We start from the raw sequence: 20,470 nt of genomic DNA on the forward strand, positions 1-20,470 counted from the left end.
CATCTAGTGATGTTGTGGCAACCCTGACTGTCACTCCAAATGTCATTTTACAATGCTGCCAAATTAACATATTTTTTTAACGAAGGTAACAAAAAGAGAAATGTTCAGTGGATTTTTCGCATTTATTTTCGATTGTTGTCTTTAAGACAAAATTACACCTCTTCTAGTTAATAGAAATAGTCGCCTCTGTGGAAGGCCCTGAAAGGAGTGTACGGAAAAGTGTGCTCAATAGGCTTCACCAAACGCACGAGAGGCTTCTCGATAGGCTTAACAAAACGCACCAAAGGCTTTTCGATGGGCTTAACAAAACGCACCAAAGGCTCTTCGTGAAGGAAGGGCTTCACCAATCGAAGCGTTGGCTCCTCAAGAATAGGCTTCGTGAAACGGAACAAACGCTCTTCGTGTTCTTCAGGAAGGACGATTTCGTGGTGGGCCAGAGGAGCTTCGACGAAGGTGGTTTCGGGAGCGACAACGAAAGGTTCTTTGTGCACAAGAGGAAGTTCTTCGTGGATGAAGGGTTTTACCAAGCGAACGAGGGGCTCTTCGTGGAAAACTTCATGGTGGATTTCCGGGACGACGAGAGGAGCTTCGACTAAAGTTTCGTGGTGGACAAGGGGCAAGTGCTCTTCTTGGGTGATTTCTCCAGAGGGGCCGGTGATGGTGGTTTTGGTGAGAGGGAAAGTCTCGATTTTTTTTGTTTCGGGGAAGAGGATGGCGCTGGCGTTGGCGGCGGCCAAGAGAGCGAAGATAGCCAAGACTTTCTGCAAAAAAATAAATATAAACTAACAATAAAATTCCAGTAAAATTGTACTTACAGTGAACATTGTTGTAAGTTAGGTTCTGAGTGGTAAAAACAGAATGATTTACTGGCGAGTTGGGACGGTTTTTATACTAAATTTTCATCGATGGTAAGATAGACCATTTTGTTAATTTATTTTTAATATCATGGTAATGACAAAAATATTATTGTTCAATTTATTATGATATAGTTTGTATTTAAATCAAATTTACATTATTTTTACGTTAATTCTGTTGTTAGCAATGCGTTTTGTTATCTTCAGGAACTCGTTAGTTTCTGAAATCGTAAAAAGCAAGATATAGAGATTTTTTTTATAGAAATCTAAGAATTTTAAACTTAGAATGTAAAAAATTAACAATTTGAAGATTTGTGAGTTTTTATATACCAGATTAACTAAATTCTAATAAAGGGTTTTGCAATTTTTTGGCCTTAACATAATTTTGGAATAACGGTCTAATCGCAAATGCTAATTTCTTCACTGATCCAAAACTATCACTTCTAAAAATAAGGCCCCAAGACAAATAAAGCGTTATGGTTTATACTTACTGCTAGATCAGTGATAAAAATAAAAAAAATTGGAAATATACTTTGAGGTATTGTCTTTAAATTGGTGTAAATTTAACTACCATTCAGGGACGGATTGGAAAAATGTTGGCTCTCTAATATACCGCCGATAAAATGTTTGCAAGTTTCATATCAAAATTCTAAAATATAAACTGATCGTAGTAGAAAGCTAAAATTCTGAGGCATTATGAGGCCCTAAAGACATATCAGTCAAATAAAAAATTCTTTCACGTCGAGAGAATCAATTGCGGCCTGTTGAAAATTTCTAGCGATTATTTTCAATTTGAATGTGGATTCATCGCTAGATCAAAAACTATTAGCTGTAAAAAGACAAAATTGGTGAAACAGTTTAAAGTATTGTCTATAAATTGGCGTAAAATTTACTAACATACAGTTACGGCTTAAGAAGATTTGGGCCTTTAAACATGTCTCCTGAACAACAGTATAAAAAATTGAGTTTTGGAGTATATTGTCCGCATGAGTTAAAAAAAATTAAAAAAATTGGAAAAATACTTTGACTTCAAATTGGTGTTAATTTAACTTGAATCTAACCACTGTTTTTGACTCGTTAACTAACTCTAGGAAACTGCAAGATTCTAGAGCAGATTATAGAAATTTACAGTTTTGAGTCCAACTTTTTCAAAAATTTGTTATATTGATAATTTTTGTGCTACAACTATGAAATTTGGGGAATTACTATATTTGAGTCGGTAATTAACTTTATAAAATTGCAAAATTCTAGACCAAAAAACACAGATTTAAAAAAAAATTATTTTTGAGACCAAGCAAAAATTGTAGGTAAACAACTTTTTCAAAAATTCGTAATTTTAGTAATTTTTGAGCTGCACCTAAGAAATTTGGGAAAATTACTGTATTTGAATTGTTTATTAACTCTGTGAAATTGCAAAATTCTAGTGCAAAAAACACAGATTTTAGAAATTTTTATTATTTAAACCCAGTAAAAATTTGTAATTTGATAATTTTTGTGCTACAACTATGACATTTGAAGAAAGTACTATTTTTGACTTGTTGACTAACTCTACGAAATTGCAAGATTCTAGCTCAAAAAAGACACAGACTTTAAACATTTTTATTTTTGAGACCAAGCAAAAATTGTAAACAACTTTTTCAAAAATTCGTAATTTTGGTAATTTTTGAGCTACACTTATGAAATTTGGGGAAATTTCTACATTTGAGTTGCTTATTAACTCTGCGAAATTGCAAAATTGCAGAGCTAAAAACACAGATTTTAGAAATTTTAATTTTTGAAACCAAGCAAAAATCGCAGATAACTTTTTTAAAAATTCGTATTTTTGGTAATTTTTGAGCTACACTTATGAAATTTGAGTAAATTACTATCTTTAAATCGTTTTTTAACTCTGCGAAGTTGCAAAATTCTAGACCAAAAAACACAGATTTTGAAAATTTTCATTTTAGAGACCTACCAAAAATTGCAGACAACTTTTTAAAAAATTCGTAATTTTGGTAATTTGTGTGCTATAACTATGAAATTTAGTGAAATTATTATATTTAAGTCGTATTTTAACTGTGTGAAATTTCAAAATTTTAGAGCAAAAATTACAGATTTTAGAAATTTGTATTTTTGAGACCAAGCCAACATTGTAGACAACTTTTTCAAAAATTTGTAATTTTAGTAATTTTAGTGCTACAAATATGGAATTTGGGGAAATTACTATTTTTGAGTCGTGCATTAACTCCACCAAATTGCAAAGTTGTAGATCAAACGACACCCATTTTAGAAATTGTTACTTTTAAGAAGAAAAAATTTTTTGAGACTTTTCACAAAAATTTGTAATTTTGGTAATTTTAGTGCTACAACTATAAAATTTGGGGCTTTGAAAATTTAACGCCCATAAATAAATACATCAAAAATTCCCACACTGAACTAATGTTGTTTTTGGGATCTCAAATTTTGAACTTAAGTTCCTTAAAAACGAAATAAAGCAAAACCAAATCATTCATAAAAATGCTATTTATTTCCAAATTTCATTTCTCCATCACTCAATAGTAGTAGTCTCCATAAATAGAACGGAAATGCGTATTTTCGAACGGGTACGTCTTAACCAACAAACGCCTGTGTTCAACGGGCTTCACCCAACGCACCAAAGATTCTTCATGGGTAATTGGCTTAACCACACGCACCAAGGGCTCTTCATGAACAATAGGCTTAACTAAACGAACCAAAGATTCCTCACGAACAATAGGCTTAACTAAACGTACAGTTGGTTCAACCAAACGAACCAAAGGTTCCTCGTGTTCGATAACTTCTTCGTGGTGAATTTCCGGGTAAACAATGGGAACAACAGGAGGCTCTACGAAGGTGGTTTCGTGGGAAACAACAGGCAAATGTTCTTCTTGTTTGATCTCTCCAGAAGGACCAGTGATGGTGGTCTTTGAAACGGGAAAAGCTTCAATTTTAGTCTCGGGGACTAAAATGGCGCCGGCGTTGGCGGCGGCCACGAAGGCGAAGAGAGCCAAGAATGTCTGCGTCAAAAAACGAAATTACAATTATCTTAGAGATGCGTTGATACTTACAGTGAACATTGTAAAGGATCTGAAAACAGAATGATTTCCATGGGCCAAATTTCGTTTTTATAGAGAATTTTATCGATTTGAAGATGAACTAGTTACCTAATTTCTTTTTAAATGTGTGATTAAAAATGTCGTATTAATGGCTAAAAAATATTTTTTTAAGAATAATGAGATAATAATATGATTTGGACTGTGGGGATTTATTGATTACCGGGAAAATTCGGTTTAAATGGCGAACTCATTTAGGATACCGCCGAGCGATTTAAGCGACACTTTCTGTCATTAGAACACGACCAAATTGATTAACATTATCTTCTGCACTAATTAAAAAACGACGGGATAAAACAATTATTTTAACAGTTTTTTTGTTTCCAGGTAAGCCCACGGTGGAATTAAACGCCCACTTCTGTAAAAGGTAAAAATACACCAGGATCGGTAATTTTTGAAAACAAAAAAAATAGTAGTAGGATGAAACCCATTGGAAATGGAAGAAAATATAACATAAATGAAAAGAAAAATAAATTACGAGCGATTTGAGTTCGGGAAGCGAAAGAAGGTAAGTTTTAAGGGTAAAAAACAGTTCCGACAAAACTAAAAGTCCCATGAAAAAAGTTAAATGGCACAGTTGTAGAAAATAAAAATATCTACAACTGTTGTTTTTACACTTTGTTTACATAGCCTAAAAATGTATGCAAAAAATTCAAATAACCGAGTTTTGGTTTTATATTTTTATCTTCCACAAAAAAATTTATTTTTATGAAATTTGGTCTAAACTTACCCTATTATGTCCCAAACCCAATGCAATTTTGTTGATTTAAAATTTTTTTTTTCTTATTTTGACTAAATAACTAAAAAACACCCTAATTTTTAATCGAAAATTTTCCGGTCAAAATATCTGCTTTTTTTAAAACTCGTGTTTTTTGTTCGTTGAAATCTCGACTTTCTGATGGTGTAAAAAATATACATTATTATGTCAAATTTTTTCAGAAGATGCAAAAAAAAGAAAAAACCCGAACCCAAAAAATTAGTTCATTATTATGTAAAATTTTGAGCTGTTTGTTAAAATCTACACTTTTATTTCTCAAAAACGTAAGATTTCATGTTACATTTACAATTTTTTTGTTTATTAATGATTTATTTATATTGTATTTATTTATGATGTATAGAGATGTTGAAACTTAGTATAGAGCAAATATTTAACCCTTTAATTGCATTATTGTACCATTTAAATTGTTGGATTTATGGAATTAAATTTAAAAAATTCGACATTTTAGGTGCACTTTAAAAATAAAAATTTGCATAATTCATCTTTCTTATTGTACAATGTTGAAATTTATTAGACTTTTTTATCATGAGCAAAAATTTTAACCCTCCAAATTTCGTTATCGTACCATTAAAATTGTGTTGGATTTATGAAATTAAATAAAAAAAACGAAATTTTTAGGTGCACGTTAAAAATAAAAATTTGCATAATTTGTTTTTGTTGTTCGACACTGCTAAAGCTTTAAAAACTTTTTCATTATGGGAAAAGACTTTGACCCTCTAAATTTTATCATTGTACAATCAAAATTGTCTGATCCTCTGTATCTCGAATACTAACTTTTCCTACTTCTGTATCAAATGCCTTTTGATAAGCCAAAATTTTCCCTAGGTCACTCAGGTATATAAGTTATCTTAAAATAGTAATAACAAGGCATCTACGCTTAAAATTTAAAAAGTATTTTACAACTTTTTCTAAATGTTAAAGATGTCTTTATAAAATATTAATTTTGTTAACTTATTTGGTTGTTTTTTTAATTTTTTTTTAATAAAATCTTTCGTTTTTCGAGTAATTAAAATGTAAATTTTAATAAACTACTCAAAATTGTACATAATGATAAAAATTTCTACTTTACGTTAACAATACTTTCATTGTGAAACGCAAATTACGAGAATTTTTTTTGGTTTTGTTGGCTATGTTTTTATGTCGACACTTAAATGTTGAATCAAAACCTCAATGATGATCAGCATCATGATGACGAAAATTTGAATCTAGGAATAATTAATCAGAAGAAAACGTTGTACTACCTAATTTTGCAAAATTAAACAGAAAACGTCAGTAATTATTTGAATTAAAATTTTGTTAGACAAATGTCATTACCTCTTTTGTCAACAACCTAATTTGTCAAAAATCCCTAATCGAAAATAATTTCTTTCAAATGCAATTTTTAAATTTATTTACAATGAAAAAGTCAAAAAAAATAGTATATTACATTCATTTCATAAGACGACTTGTAGCACTCATTCTATTCTCATTCTCATTCTCATTCTAACTCATTCGTGCTACAATACTCGCCTTATGAAATAATGTACTGAAAAGGATTTAATCTGCCGTCCTTGCAGTTTTGATGATGTGGTTGATCGAAGATGATATAAAGTTGGTTAAGACGTTGGTTGAAATGGACCCAAATGTACGTTGTGTTTTTGCTCAGAAAGAAAGAAAAGAAATATTTAGAATCAAATTCTAAATAATTTATGTTGTGTAACCCCAAATTCAGTGAGGCCGCAGTTTACAAGACGAATGAAACACAAAGAAATTCGTTCAATTATTGTTTATTAACAAAATCAAATCAAAATGATTTGAGTTTTGGCCGTCAATTATTTTGAACTGTTTCAAATTAAACGCTTTGTCGGCGACACCACTCTGTCGCAATTCTTAGAAATTTAGAACGGTTCGGAACTTAAGAGTTTTGGATTATTGCTCATTTAGCCCTTTTTTTTTTAAAAAGTTGTTCTGCGTGTGTTTTCAGTCGCAATCGCCTTCTCTGGAATATCAGAGCATCGTGTGACTTGCAATGTTCAATCCTCAAAGTATATGAAGTTAAATTAAAACTTTGAGAAAAAAAAATAGAATTTGGTTTGGTCTCGAATGGAATTAAATCTGCAAATGGATTTGCAAGAGACTCAAACAGAATCGGACTTCGAAAGTCAAAATTAGATTAAATTGAATTAATCACGTGTACAGTCGTGGAAAATAGCCGTGTCAGAAAGACACTTGAAATTGATTATTAATTAGAATTAAATTTGAATAAATTTGAAATTGTACTACAATAGAGTTTTGGAAAGTTTCGCATTTTGTGGATGTGCAAAGGAGTTACAGCTTTCGCGTAACATTAAGGTACTGATTATTTGGATGTTCAGTTTTTCGCCTGGCAAAGCGACACGGTGTGGCGGCGGCAATAAGCGGCGGCCAGTGGCGGCAATCAGAGGCGGCTAAAGAGTAAACAGTTGGCCAGAAGATACGTAAGGCGGCAATCAGAGGCTCGGACCTGTACGCTCACAACTGTGCAGAACCTTTTAGTGCCATTAGGTTTAGGTGTTGTTTGATTCAGGATCAAAATGCACAAAATAAAGTTGCAGTCAAATATTTTGACTATGAATGCGTTTTAACATGGAGACGATCGGACTTGCTAAGCAGCGCTGATTAGTCCGGTCTCAATTAATGCATCTAGAGTTGCACCTTGGTGACAAGTTCTAGGAAAAATTGTCTTTGATTGGAATTACATGGTAATCGATTAATTCTCTCTATTGTAGTTGGTCAGAAGTCAATAGAATCGAGTAAAATTGACGAGAAAGCTCAAGCCAAACGCCTTAGCGTACGATTGTTTGACAAATCAAAATATTCATAGCGTCAGATGCGTTGTTAGAAAAGAGCTAGAATCGAAATTCTTGTGAACGCTAGAATAGAATCTGATCATTCATTATTGATCGCCTCGCACTCAGAAGGAGCATAAAATGGAGGGAATCAACGAAAATGAGACAAGAAAAATTAGTCTCAGAATAAATTTTGATTGTTGAATCAAAAAAAAACTCATAGTTCTGACGACTGCACGAAAATTGTGAAATTAAAATTATTATGTTAATTAATTTATGAATTAATTTATGAATTAATTAACGAGAATTAGAACATCACACTGCAAGTACAAAATGGCGCCGAATATTCGTGGCGTCATCATCTCGAGCTGGCGGTACTCGTAAGATAATGCATGGTTCTCCTAGCTAATGAATTTCCCGAAGGCTTCATCCTAATTGACTCAATCTTTCGCGTAGGCTTCACCCTAGCTAATTTCTTTAAATTTCCCGAAGGCTTCACCCTAACTAAAGGTTTATGATCGCTTCATAGTTTTAGCAAATCTATTGGCTTATTGTTTCGAAGGCTTCACCCTATCTAACGAATTATATTCGCGTTGGCTTCACCCTAACTGATTGTTTCACTTCGTCATCGCTTTAAAATGGGAGACCCCAAATCAGGTAAAATCTCATCCTCGCGATAAGGTTTATAAACAAACAAAAATGAAAAGGAAGTGTGATCAGACTTACGTGGCAAATTGCACAAACACTTCACAATTACAAATCGAATGAATCGACTCGTGTAGAAGAATCGAATGACCAGTCCGAATTAGAAAACAGAATCGAATTCGTCTCCTGTAGAACTTAGAATCGAATGACAGAATGGAATCGAATCCAAAATGTCCCGAAATCTTCAGTTTCAGCCCTTTTTAAAAGCTCGGTCGTACCCGACGCTATCTTTCGACCAATCAGCACTACCCTTCCAAAGGGGACGCTGTTCCCTATTGGCTGTTCAAGTTCTCCCGAATTTACTTATGTGTTGTTGGTGTCTCTTTCAAATTGTTCGATTGATTTTTGATTGATTGACGATGATCGACCAATGCCCAAAAATTACAAAAAAAAAAAGGTTTAAACTTAATTAGATCTTCTCCGAGTACCACAATGGCGACACGATCAATCTGTGGTTTTTTGAATTAACATTTCAACTCGGATCTCCCTGCTTATCTAATTAAATTAATTACAATTAATTTGGTTACAATTGAGGTACTGTCGTACCCAACGAAACAATTTGTCGCGAACCTGTAAAAAGATACTTCCTACAGCAATGGAGCTTTCGAAGCATTCGGCGCGAATTAATTACTAATTAATTAATTAGTAATCGCACTACGCTGATGCAATTTATGTTACACTTAGTACTCTTTTGTTTCCACGCTGTTTTTCTACTGGTTTCAATGCAAGCACTATTAGAACTACTAGAACAAACGATTAACTAATTAATTTAATTAATTAACCGCTAATCCGAAAGAAGAGAAGATCATGCTACGCTCTACATGCAAGTAGTTCTTCTACGACTCCAATTGCTTTACATGTCTTTGAAAACTTAAATCATTTAATTTACGCATTTCAATTATCGCGTCATCGAAGCGCGATTGAATGGAAAGTTACCACATCTGGCTGGACGCAAAGAGCGTCTTCCAGTTCTACCTGCTCCCGGAAGGGACAAGAGGAATGCAGGCCAAAACAAAAAGGTTCGGACAGCGTCTCCAGATGGGAAACACGTGTTAGCTGCAACACTTGTCGCGGTGACAAAATGTACAGTTTCAACAAAATTATGTCCGAAAAAATTCCGCTCGCGATCGCAAAGTCGTACCATTACAGTACCTACTATTTTGGAATTTGCGTTTTTTCGTTTTTTGAATTTTCTGAGAAAATTTGCCAGAGTAATGTATATTTTTTTACACCATCTAAAAGTAGAGATTCAAACAAACAAAGAACACACCGAGTTTTTTAAAAAAGCAGCATTTTATGACAGAAGAATTTTTGTTGTTGTTTTAAATCAAAAAAATTACAATGTGTTTGGAACGTGAAAAAGTAAAAGTTTTCACCAAATTTCAAAAAAAAATTTTTTCGTAGAAGATAAAATTATGAAACCAAAAATTTTATTATTTGAATTTTTTGCATAAAATTTAATGTTACGTGAAAAATGTGTGAAAACAAAGTTGTGAATTTTATTATTACCTACAACTTTGCCATTAAACTTTTTTCCATAGAACTTATAGTTTTGCCGGAAATCGCGATAAACCGTTGTTTACCCTTAAAACTTACCCCCTTTCGCTTTCGCAGATCGCCCGCAATTTATTTTTCCTTTTATTATTGTTATATTTTCTTCCATTTCCAATAGGTTTCATCCTACTACTATTTTTTTCACTTTTTGGCATTTTCAAAGGCTTCAACTCTGGTCTAAAAGTACAAAAATCAAATTCATATTCAAATTTTTTATTTCGATTTTTTTTTACATTTGTACAAAACAAAATTTATTTTCAGTGCGATAATTTAACTATAATACAAATCAAATGATCCCTTAAATTTAATTTACCAAACGTTGGCAACAACGGAGTGAGCAGAATGTGCAAGAACTGGAGCAGCAATTCCATGAGCTCTTCCGGTGACAACACTACCAGAAGGTCCAACAATGGCAGCATCAGCCACACCATGAACTCCATGGACACCATGAACACCATGAGCTACTACAGCAGGAGCGTGATGGGCAACAGCCAGAGGAGCAGCATGAGCAACTACACCACCATGATGGGCAACTACAGCAGGAGCAGCATGAGCAACCACACCAGCATGGTGAGCAACTACAGCAGGAGCATGATGAGCCACGGCTACAGGAGCGGCGTGAGCTACCACAGGAGCGTGATGAGCAACAGCCAAAGGAGCGGCATGAGCAACAGCCAAAGGAGCAGCATGAGCAACAGCTACAGGAGCAGAGTGGACAATAGACTGGGAAGAGTGGGAGACGGCTACGGGAGCGTGACCAACAACGGCAGAGTGAGCTACGGCAACGGGAGCGGCGTGGGCGACAGCGACGGGGGCGGCGGCAACGAGAGCTGGAGCGGCGTGGGCAACTACTCCAGTGTGTTCTTCAGTGACGATGGAGCCTCCTGGAGCGACAGCGGAAATGGCGCTACCGTCATTTCCGATTACGGTAGTTCTGCTGCTGGGTCCTTGGAGGATTTGGGCAGAGTGGGGAAGGAGGACGCTGGCTTGGGAAGCGGCCAAAGCGGCGACGAAAAATACGACCTGAAATTAGAAGATTATAAATTTTGGTTACTAGACTTTGATTTAATACTCACGAAAGAGTTCATGATTGGAATTGCTCGAACTGTGCTGATCAAGTGTGCAGTTTTCGTGATGAGGACTATAATTTATAGTAAGAGCCTTGGCGAAAAAAATCAATCAAATTCTTTCGTGTTGCTTCCGCTTATGTAAGCTTTGTCACTATTTCATGACGGTTTTGATTATTCTGTATGCAAATGAATGCTTGTAATTAAGAAGGTATTTTTTATTTGGTTGATTTGGCGGGTCAACCCTGAACAAGATATTTAAGGTTGTAGTTTTCAATGAGGAATTCGTTTGGTATTTGTGATTTAAAATAGAAACCACACGAATATTTTACGGCAGCACGTCGCAAGAATTTTTTAAATTCAATCAAACAAAAAAGATTTTGAATATCCATACGTAAGAAATGACTTGCAAAATTGGCATAAACTGAAATTTTATAACTTCTTTTCTTGGTGCTTCTATCATGCAGATCAGGAAGATTCGTAGTAATTGGAGTTGTAAGATTGTTTGTTTTAAATTATCTATAAAAAATATTAAACTTTACAACCTTGAGTAATTTAATACGTGTTTGATTAGATAATTACATTCAACAGTTACTGAAGAATAGTGTACGATTATCCTAATTAATGTAATTATTAATTAACAATTCTTTAATTGTTACCATGAACGATCTATCATTCTTAAAACGCCTATATTATTATTATGGTTGTACGAAATTTAAATAAACGCAGTTTAATTTTTTTGCCGTGCTTCTGTTTCCCGCACACGAAAAATCAACATAAAATATTCAGATTGGTTCAGTAGGTGTTGTAAAAACTTCGACTTACAAAGAATGTTTCAAGTTTCAAAGGCGCATGAATGAAAAGTTTCTTTATCTTCCTCGGGGTTAATTAAGTTACTATTTTGGAATCGAAGCAAAAATTGTCGACATGCTGTATTAAAATCTATAATGTTGGTAATTTTAGTTCAACATCTTTGAAATTTGGAAAAGTTACTATTTTTGAGTCGTGTAATAACTCTACTAAATTGCAAAGTTGTAGATCAAAAGACACATTTTTTGGAAATTTTTACTTTCAAGAAACAACATCTTTCACTAAAATTCGTAATTTTAAGAAATTTTGTGCTAAAACTACGAAATTTGAAGTAATTACTATTTTTAAAACATTTATTAAATCTACGAAATTGAAAAATTCTAGAGCAAAAAACACAGATTTTAAAAATTTTTATTTTTGAGACCAAGTTAAAATTGTAGACAACCTTTTAATTCTTTAATTTTGCAGACATTTTTTTTCAAAAATTTGTAATTTTGATAATTTTTGTGCTACAATTATGAAATTCAGGGAAACTACTATTTTTGACTCGTTGACTAACTCTACGAAATTGCAAGATTATAGAGCAAAAAAACACAGGTTTTAGAATTTTTTTTTTGAGAACAAGCCAAAACTGTAGACAACTTTTTCAATAATTCGTAATTTTAGTAATTTTAGTGCACCAACTATGAATTTTGAAGAAATTACTGTTTTTGAGTCGTGCATTAACTCCACCAAATTGTAAAGTTGTAGATCAAACGACAACGATTTTAGAAATTTTTACTTTTGAGACCAAACCAAAATTGTGGACAACTTTTTAAAAATTCGTAATTTTGGTAATTTTTGTGCTACAGCTATAAAATTTAGGGAAATTGTTTTTTTTGTGTCGTTAAATTTAAACAAACAAGTTAAATTTGAAGAAAGACCCGAATATATAAAAAAATATTTATTACTCGTCACGAATTATTTACAAACATCACATTTTTTTTACATTTTACGTATTGCAGAATCATTTCATTCATTTCATCCATTCCTCTTAAATTAACTTCAACTCTTTTAAAATCACCACACGGTGGCGACTAAAGGAGCGGCGGCCCACGAACCAACCAAAGGTTGACCTGCCGTAACGGTACCAGAAGGCCCAGCGATCACTGTAGAACCCACAAGACCAGAACGAGCAAGCACAGCGGGAGCTGCCCAACCAGCAGGAGCGGCAATCACACCGGATCTAGCAGCAAGAACAGCAGGTTCACCAGCAACAACAGCAGGAGCGGCAGCGAGGAGTCCAGAGCCGGCATCAGTAATAACAGTACCTCCGGGAGCCACAGACGAGATAGAGCTGCCATCGGGACCAATCAAGGTGGTGCTAGCACTAGGTCCCTGGAGGAGTCTGGCGGATGGAGCAAGAAGAACTCCGGCGTTGGCGCAAGCCAAAGCGGCGAGGAAGATAACAGCCTGCAAGAAAAATAAAATTGTAGATTGAGGGTTGGACGTGGTGGTGGAGTACTTACGAAAGAGTTCATGTTGGTTGAGTTGTTCTTTGATTGAACTGATGGAGAAGATGTGGTTTGATTCGGTTTTATAGGCGAGATCTGACTTTGAAAAAAATTATTTAAATTTGGTTCTGATGCAACGATTTTTGGAGTTTCGTGGATACGATGTTGCGGTGACATTAACCTTTTGTGACGTGTGCGAAAAGGTGCGTAGTGCAGATAGAGAAAGTGAAAAAAAGTGTTTGTAAACTATTTGAACTTTGGCCAAATTCTAAAATTTTTCTAAAAGAAATTCATGACTGAAATTATGTCAAAATTCTTCAGTCGATATCTCGCCTGTTTTTGGAATAAACTTGCGTTGTTATAGCTCATTTTACGCAGAATTTTACGCAGATTTCAAATACGGAAGTATGATCCACGTACTTGAACAAATAACTGAGTTATGGTCAATTAAAGTTCCAGATATTGAATTTTTTTCGCTGTGCTTCTGTTCCCGCACACGAAAAATCAACATGGAATATTCAGATTGGTTCAGTAGTTGTAAAAACTTTAACTTACAAAGATGGTTTTAAGTTCCAAAGACGCAGGAATGAAAAGTTTTTTTAACTTCCTCCAGTTGCTTAAAAAAAATTGCTGATATCCTGTACTAAAATTTGTATTTTTGGTAATTTTAGTGCTACAACTATGAAATTTGGGGAGTTTACTGTCTTTGAGTAGTGTATTAACTCCAGAAAATTTCAAAGTTGTAAATCAAAAGATACAGATTTTAGAATTTTTTACTTTTAAAAAGAAGCATAATTTTTCGATATTTTTCACTAAAATTCGCAATTTTGGTAATTTTAATGCTACAACTATGAAATTTCTATTTTTGGGTCGTGTATTAACTCCCAATTTGCAAAATTGTAGATGAAAATACACAGATTTCAGAAATTTTTACTTTTAAGAAGAAGCAAAATTTTTCGCCATCGTCCACTAAAATTCGTAACTTTGGTAATTTTAGTGCTACTATTAAATTTAGAAAAATTAATATTTTTGAGAAGAGTATTAACTTTGCAAAATTGCAAAGTTGTAGATCAAAAGACACAGATTTTGTAAATTTTTACTTTCAAGAAAAATCAAAAGTTTTTGCCATCTTTTCCTAAAATTCGAAATTTTGGTAATTTTAGTGCTACAGTATGAAATTTGGAGAGATTACTATTTTTGGGTTGTGTATTAACTCCACCAATTTGCAAAGGTGTAGATCAAACCATACAGATTTTAGAAATTTTTTAAGAGAAAAATTCGTGACTAAAACTGTCAAACTTCTTCAGTCGATATCTCGCTTATTTTTTGAGTAAACTTGAGTTATTATAGCTCATTTTACGTAGAATTTCACGAAGATTTGAAATCCGAACTTATAATCCACGTACAAAACAAATAACTGAGTTCTGGTCAATTAAAATTCTAGATATTGAATTTTCATTTTTTTAATGCTTAATATCTTCAAAACCACTCGTAAACTATTTGACTCACCAAACTTAAATTTGACAGGATGATAGATTTTGAGCTGCTCTTTCGATTGAGTGTATTAAACGTGGTTTTCGCGGCTTTCTCCTTTACAAAACAACTTCTGCAAATCAGATGAAATTACACTCGCTCCATTAATACTTACATTTCCGTGTTTATCGAAAAAATGAAAGTATTGAGTGTTTGTGTAGTAAAAACAATAAATGATGATTATTCATCACAGTAATAGATTCAAGAAAAGTAAGCATTTAAACGGGCCCTGCCCAGCTCTAAGGTCAACTTGTTGGTAGAACTGAATATAATAAATTTATACCACTTACCATGTTGGTGTCGCCAAATTGAGTTGATTAATCTTAAGGAATTATAAATTTGATCTTATCTAATTGATAAAAAAATAATTCGACACCTACAGAGTCTTTTCTAGGAATATTTCACGATTTTCAGCTCGTACAAGCAATAAATGATTTAGTATTCTTTGTCCGCATTTATTCCGTTATTCTAATAAACTTTTTGTCTCCAATTAACAGTTTTAGCTAAAGTTGTACTCGCGGATTTTTTAACTAAAGAAATGCGGGTTTTTTTGATAATCGATTTTCAGCTCTTGGAAGCTAAAGTAGCCGATCGCATGATTGTCGTCGTCGCAAAGTTGCACCATTTCCTTCGAATGCAAGTATGTGCAGACACGCGGAAAGAAAATGTGCAACAATGGCCTAAACGGGTGCGGACAAGGTTATTGATCACTATAAAACCAATTAGAACCTGCAATTGCATCTGTATTAGTCTAGTTACAATCCGTAGTGTAACTCCTAATCGCAATGAACACTCTTGTAAGTATTTTCTTGTAAAAATCTCCGGAAAGAACGCCCAATTCTAAAGGTCGTTCGAGTGCGTTGTAAGCGACCTTGTCTCGAACCAGCCCAGCAAATTACCCGGCTCCACCTGTCTAAAGAGCAACAAAGAGTTTTTTCCAATGTGTATTTTTCAGTGCGTCGTCGTCTTCGTGGGAATCGTAGCCGCAGCTCACGCTAGCGGGCTAGGCTTAGGAGGAGTTGACAGCGGTGCCGTCTTAACTGGACCCTCCGGAGTCGTCGCCAGACCCGGACTTATCGGCCACGGAATTGTAGGCCACGGGCTCGTTGGACACGGTATTGTCGCCGCCGCCGCTCCGGTTGTCTCGCAACACGCCGCCCAATTGGCTCTCGAATTGTCAGTTCCAGCAGGATCGGGGTTGGAAGGACAATGGATCCCTGACATCAACGAAAAATTGTACGACGATGGCCAATACAGACACCACTTGTGGTGAATTGCACCAAGAAGCCATCATTTGTAGCGAGAAGTTTTATTATTGGCTTTACCAAATTTTCGGAATAAATACTTTTATAATGAGTTGGGTTTTTCTCCATGGTCCATTTGCTGACTCTTGAAATATCGCGCTCCATATCGCATTACTGAAGAAATAATGGTTCGTTAATTTTTTTAGTTTCAAGGGCTCCAGGTTTTGTTCATCGATAATATAAACGCGGAAATTTACCTGGATTTTTATTTTCTTTCTTGTATGCGAAGAAATTTCATTTGTGACGGTTTTTACCCAGCTGTGCATTAAATGAAACGTGGAATCTCCAGCTTGATGAATCTGCGGTCATTATAAAACGTAACGGCGTTAATAGTTTGGATGAGCAACGTGCCACTTCTCTGTGCACTTCTATTTTACCTGACAGTGATTTATATAATGTACTTTACACATTTTGTAAATTAGTTAATTACGTTATAATTAGGTGTTGTTAAAAACTCGTAATTGAGGGGCGATTTTGCGCAACGTCAATAAATTACCATGGGATATTAATCCGTAATTTACCAATTACCTGAACTTTTTAATTAGTGCAACTTATCTGCCCGAAAACTCGAAATTCTAAGCGTTAAAACACAGGAATTTTGGATTTTGACGGACGCAATTATAAGTCTTGCAGAATACAAAGAACCTGCTTAACTTCTGACTTAATTAATTTTTTATTATTTATGATTTACGTTGCACAATTTTAACGAAATGATTCAAAGTATTAATATTAAAATATGGTAAACTTCGAGGGGAGGCAAGACGAAGATTGCAAAATGCGTTTCTTGTAAAAATATTACACTCACGTTCAAAAATCTTGCACCCCAAAAATTTTAATGTCATTACTTAAAAATTCACAAAAATACGAATTTTAATACAAAAAGTTGAAAATATTTGGTCCGTCCAAAATTAGTATATTAAAACACCGAGTTTCATAAGGCAATTTTTTAGGCACGAATCCAAGTTTATAAAACGAGCGGCAAAGCCGCGAGTTTTAAAATGGATGAGTGCCTAAATGGCCTTATGAACGAGGTTTTCATATTATTTTTCCTAATTTGTTCTTGTAACAGAGCTATTTTCGCTATTTTCCAATTCGTTATCAGTGCTAGAATATCCATTTCGATACGGAATGTTAGAATAGCATTGTTTCCATAGCAATTTCGGAATGTTTAAGATACAAATTAGGAAATAAAATGTTCTAAAATCTCTATTTTTGTTCTGAAATTTTGCATTTTAGCACAGTTAATGAACAATTTAGAAGTAGTAACCTCCCTAAATTTTATTGTCATAATTTAAAAACTAACAAAAATACGAATTTTAATCACAAAAATTGAAAATATCCAGTTCGTTCTAAAATAAAAATTTTTAAAATCTCTACATTTTGGTATAGTTAATGAACACTTTAAAATTAGAAAGCTCCCTAAATTTCATTGTAATAACTTAAAAACTAACAAAAATACGATTTTTACAAAAAGTTGAAAATATTTGGTCTGTCCCAAAGTAAAATGTTCTAAATTCTCTACTTTTTGTTCTAAAATTTTGCACTTTAGCACAGTTAGTGAAAACTTTAGAAGTAGTAACCTTACCAAATTTCATTGTCTAAACTTCAAAACTAACAAAAATAGGAATTTTAATAACAAAAATTTGAAAATATTTAGTGTTCTAAAATAAAATTTTCTGAAATCGCTATTTTTGGTTCTAAAATTTTGCACTTTGGCACAGTTAATGGTCACTTTAATAGTACTAATCCTCCTAAGTTTCATTGTCATAACTTAAAAACTAACAAAAATACGAATTTTACTAACAAAAGTTGAAAATATTTGGTTTATAATCGCTTCAAGTTTATTACTAGAATTTTTAGTCAAATTTAAGACCAAAAAACAAGTGACTTTTATAAAAACTTTTGAACGTTACTGTATTCATAATCTTACTCAGTAATAATTTATTAAATTGGAGGAAATTGCGAATTGTAAATAATTATCCAGCTCCGTTTGTTGTAGTAACAAATAAATTCTAAACAACGCACGACTATTGTTAATTTGATAAACAAAGAAAAATCCGCTGCTGCGCCCTGCAGCTATTTAATTTATAAATATAGTTTTAAAAAAACAACAGGAACCGATTCCAATTACTACTTTGAAATAAAACGAATCCTAGGATGGATTTCCGGCGAGCTCTTTCATTATCCGATCATTACTATTTAGGTTTTGCTTCGATGACTAATGTGCTGCATTTACTCAATTTCCAAACAGTCCGTGCTCCCCATAAGCAACACAGTTGCATCAGAAAAATACGCACTCGGTGTATAAATTTTTTCCGAGTGATTGCGCTCCACAAACAATATTTTAGGAACTAATTGCCCATGGGTGTGGGGTGTGCAAGGTTATTACCAACACTATAAATACGAAATTTCGTTCTTACACCAGTATCACTTCTGTGGCTCTCTGCAACTTAAGTAACCATCAAAATGAACTCTTTGGTAAGACTATTATTTTCCCATTAGTCCTCCAAACTAACCCATTAATCGCAGGGTCTCGCCATCTTCTTGGTAGCCGTCGCTGCCGCCAATGCTGGTCTCCTCGCTGGGATCGACTCCGCTGCTGTAGTTTCCGGACCTTCTGGCCATATCGTCAGATCCGGTCTCGGTTTAGCTCATGCTGCTCCTTTGGCGTACGCCCATGCTGCCCCCATCGCCGTTGCTCATCATGCTCCCATCGCCGCCCCCATCGCGGTAGCTCATGCTCCTCTGGTGTCCCATAGAGCCGCTCAATTGGGTCTCTCTCTTTCCGTTCCCGCAGGATCTGGGTTGGAAGGACAGTGGATCCCGGACATCAACGAGAAGTTGTACGATGATGGTTCCTACAAACCTTTCGTTTATGGATTGTAAGCGACAGGAGTGATGTAATTTAATTGTGTAAATGTAAATAAAAATTGGACAATTCAAAAAAGAGGTTTTATCTGTATTCGCCGTTTCTTACCGTTTTTTAACAGCGCAGCGGTAGCATCTGAGAAACTTTTCACTTCACTTGGAACAAGTTTAAGACCTAAATAATTATTAATTATGTGAAGGTAGCGATTTTCATGTCAAATATCAAATTATAGGGGAGACAATGGTATCAACATTGCTATCTAAAAATTTTAAAATTTGTGCGTTTGCTCTACAATCCATAGATAATTTCTAAGTAGTTACCTCCGAAAATTTTGTTGCTCTAGAACAAAAATTAACAGAATTAGGAATTTTATAGAAAAATATTGGAGATTTTTGACACATCTTAAAAATGAAAAATTCTACAATTTGTGTTTTTTGCTATACAATTTTGTAAATTGGTACAATTAATAAATAGTTTAAAAGTAGTAACCTCCGCAAATTTGATTGCTATAGGACAGAAATTATCAGAATTAGGAATTTTATAGAAACATTTTGGAGATTTTTGGCTCCTCTTGGAAATAAAAAAATTCTAAAATTTGTGTCTTTTGCTCTATAATTTTGGAATTTGGTACAATTAATAAATAGTTTAAAAATAGTAACCTTCGCTCTAGAACAAAAATTGACAGAATTAGGAATTTTATAGAAAAATATTGAAGATTTTTAGCTCCTCTTCAAAATTAAAAAAAAATAAAATTTGTGATTTCCGCTCTACAATTTTGGAATTTAGTACAACTAATAAATAGTTCAAAAGTAGTAACCTTCGCAAATTTCCATGCTCTAGAACGAAAATTGACAGAATAAGGAGTTGTATAGAAAAATATTGGAAATTTTTAGTTTCTCTTGCAAATAAAAAATTCTAAAATTTGTGTCTTCTGCTTTACAATTTTGGAATTTAGTACAATTAATAAATAGATCTAAAGTAGTAGCCTTCGCAAATTTCGATGCTCCAGAAGGAAAATTGACAGAATAAGGAGTTTTATAGAAAAATATTGGAAATTTATAGTTTCTCTTAAAAATAAAAAATTCTACAATTTCTGTTTTTTGCTCTACAATTTTGTAAATTGGAACAATTAATAAATAGTTCAAAAGTAGTAACCCCCTCAAATTTGATTGCTATAGGACAGAAATTGACAGAATTAGGAATTTTTTAGAAAAATATTAGAGATTTTTGGTTCCTCTTGAAAATATATTTTTTTTAAATTTGTGCCTTTTGCTCCACAATTTTGCACTTTTGTACAAGTTGATCGGTAATAGTTGGCAGCAAAAGTGTTTGACCTACGTACAGGCTATTTTTCCTGCATGAATTTTTTGTAGGCGCCAAATTTAAAATACTGTTCTGTGATTGTTCGTTCAGCAGAACAAGTTACACAATGCAACAATTTCCTGCAGAATATCAAACAAAAACTGTCACATTTGTTAAATTGTTACAACTTCAATAATAAACTTGTTTTGGTTATTTTCAGCGCAGATTTTCAGGTATTTTATTCTAAATTTAAATTTAAAATTTAAAATAAATAAAAAATTTAA

The 20,470-nt window shown here is 33.7% G+C and overlaps 5 protein-coding genes across 7 annotated transcripts in view; 3 read left to right on the forward strand and 2 right to left on the reverse strand.

Annotated features, from left to right (window-relative positions):
• Positions 1-20,470, forward strand: part of nolo (ADAMTS-like no long nerve cord) — a 187,233-nt gene that overhangs the window by 127,470 nt on the left and 39,293 nt on the right. The gene's annotated exons all lie outside the window — the stretch shown is intronic.
• Positions 10,038-10,982, reverse strand: LOC148182098 (uncharacterized). Its single transcript, XM_088048686.1, has 2 exons — positions 10,885-10,982; positions 10,038-10,831 (listed from the first exon to the last, which is right to left on the reverse strand). Exons 1-2 carry the CDS (start codon positions 10,894-10,896, stop codon positions 10,118-10,120), a joined length of 726 nt encoding a protein of 241 aa, XP_087904812.1. The 5' UTR covers positions 10,897-10,982; the 3' UTR covers positions 10,038-10,117.
• LOC148182099 (uncharacterized) lies at positions 12,644-13,275 on the reverse strand. The gene is made up of 2 exons (XM_088048720.1): positions 13,194-13,275; positions 12,644-13,137 (listed from the first exon to the last, which is right to left on the reverse strand). The coding sequence occupies exons 1-2, from the start codon at positions 13,203-13,205 to the stop codon at positions 12,745-12,747; spliced, it is 405 nt and encodes a 134-aa protein (XP_087904846.1). The 5' UTR covers positions 13,206-13,275; the 3' UTR covers positions 12,644-12,744.
• Positions 15,403-16,067, forward strand: LOC148182100 (uncharacterized). The gene is made up of 2 exons (XM_088048779.1): positions 15,403-15,508; positions 15,667-16,067. Exons 1-2 carry the CDS (start codon positions 15,497-15,499, stop codon positions 15,982-15,984), a joined length of 330 nt encoding a protein of 109 aa, XP_087904905.1. The 5' UTR covers positions 15,403-15,496; the 3' UTR covers positions 15,985-16,067.
• On the forward strand, positions 18,158-18,901 carry LOC148182101 (uncharacterized). The gene is made up of 2 exons (XM_088048771.1): positions 18,158-18,493; positions 18,545-18,901. Exons 1-2 carry the CDS (start codon positions 18,482-18,484, stop codon positions 18,899-18,901), a joined length of 369 nt encoding a protein of 122 aa, XP_087904897.1. The 5' UTR covers positions 18,158-18,481.

Source organism: Gnatocerus cornutus, chromosome 1, assembly GCF_029298725.1.
Source record: "Gnatocerus cornutus isolate USDA-ARS CGAHR chromosome 1, icGnaCorn1.1, whole genome shotgun sequence".
Taxonomy (NCBI): domain Eukaryota; kingdom Metazoa; phylum Arthropoda; class Insecta; order Coleoptera; family Tenebrionidae; genus Gnatocerus; species Gnatocerus cornutus.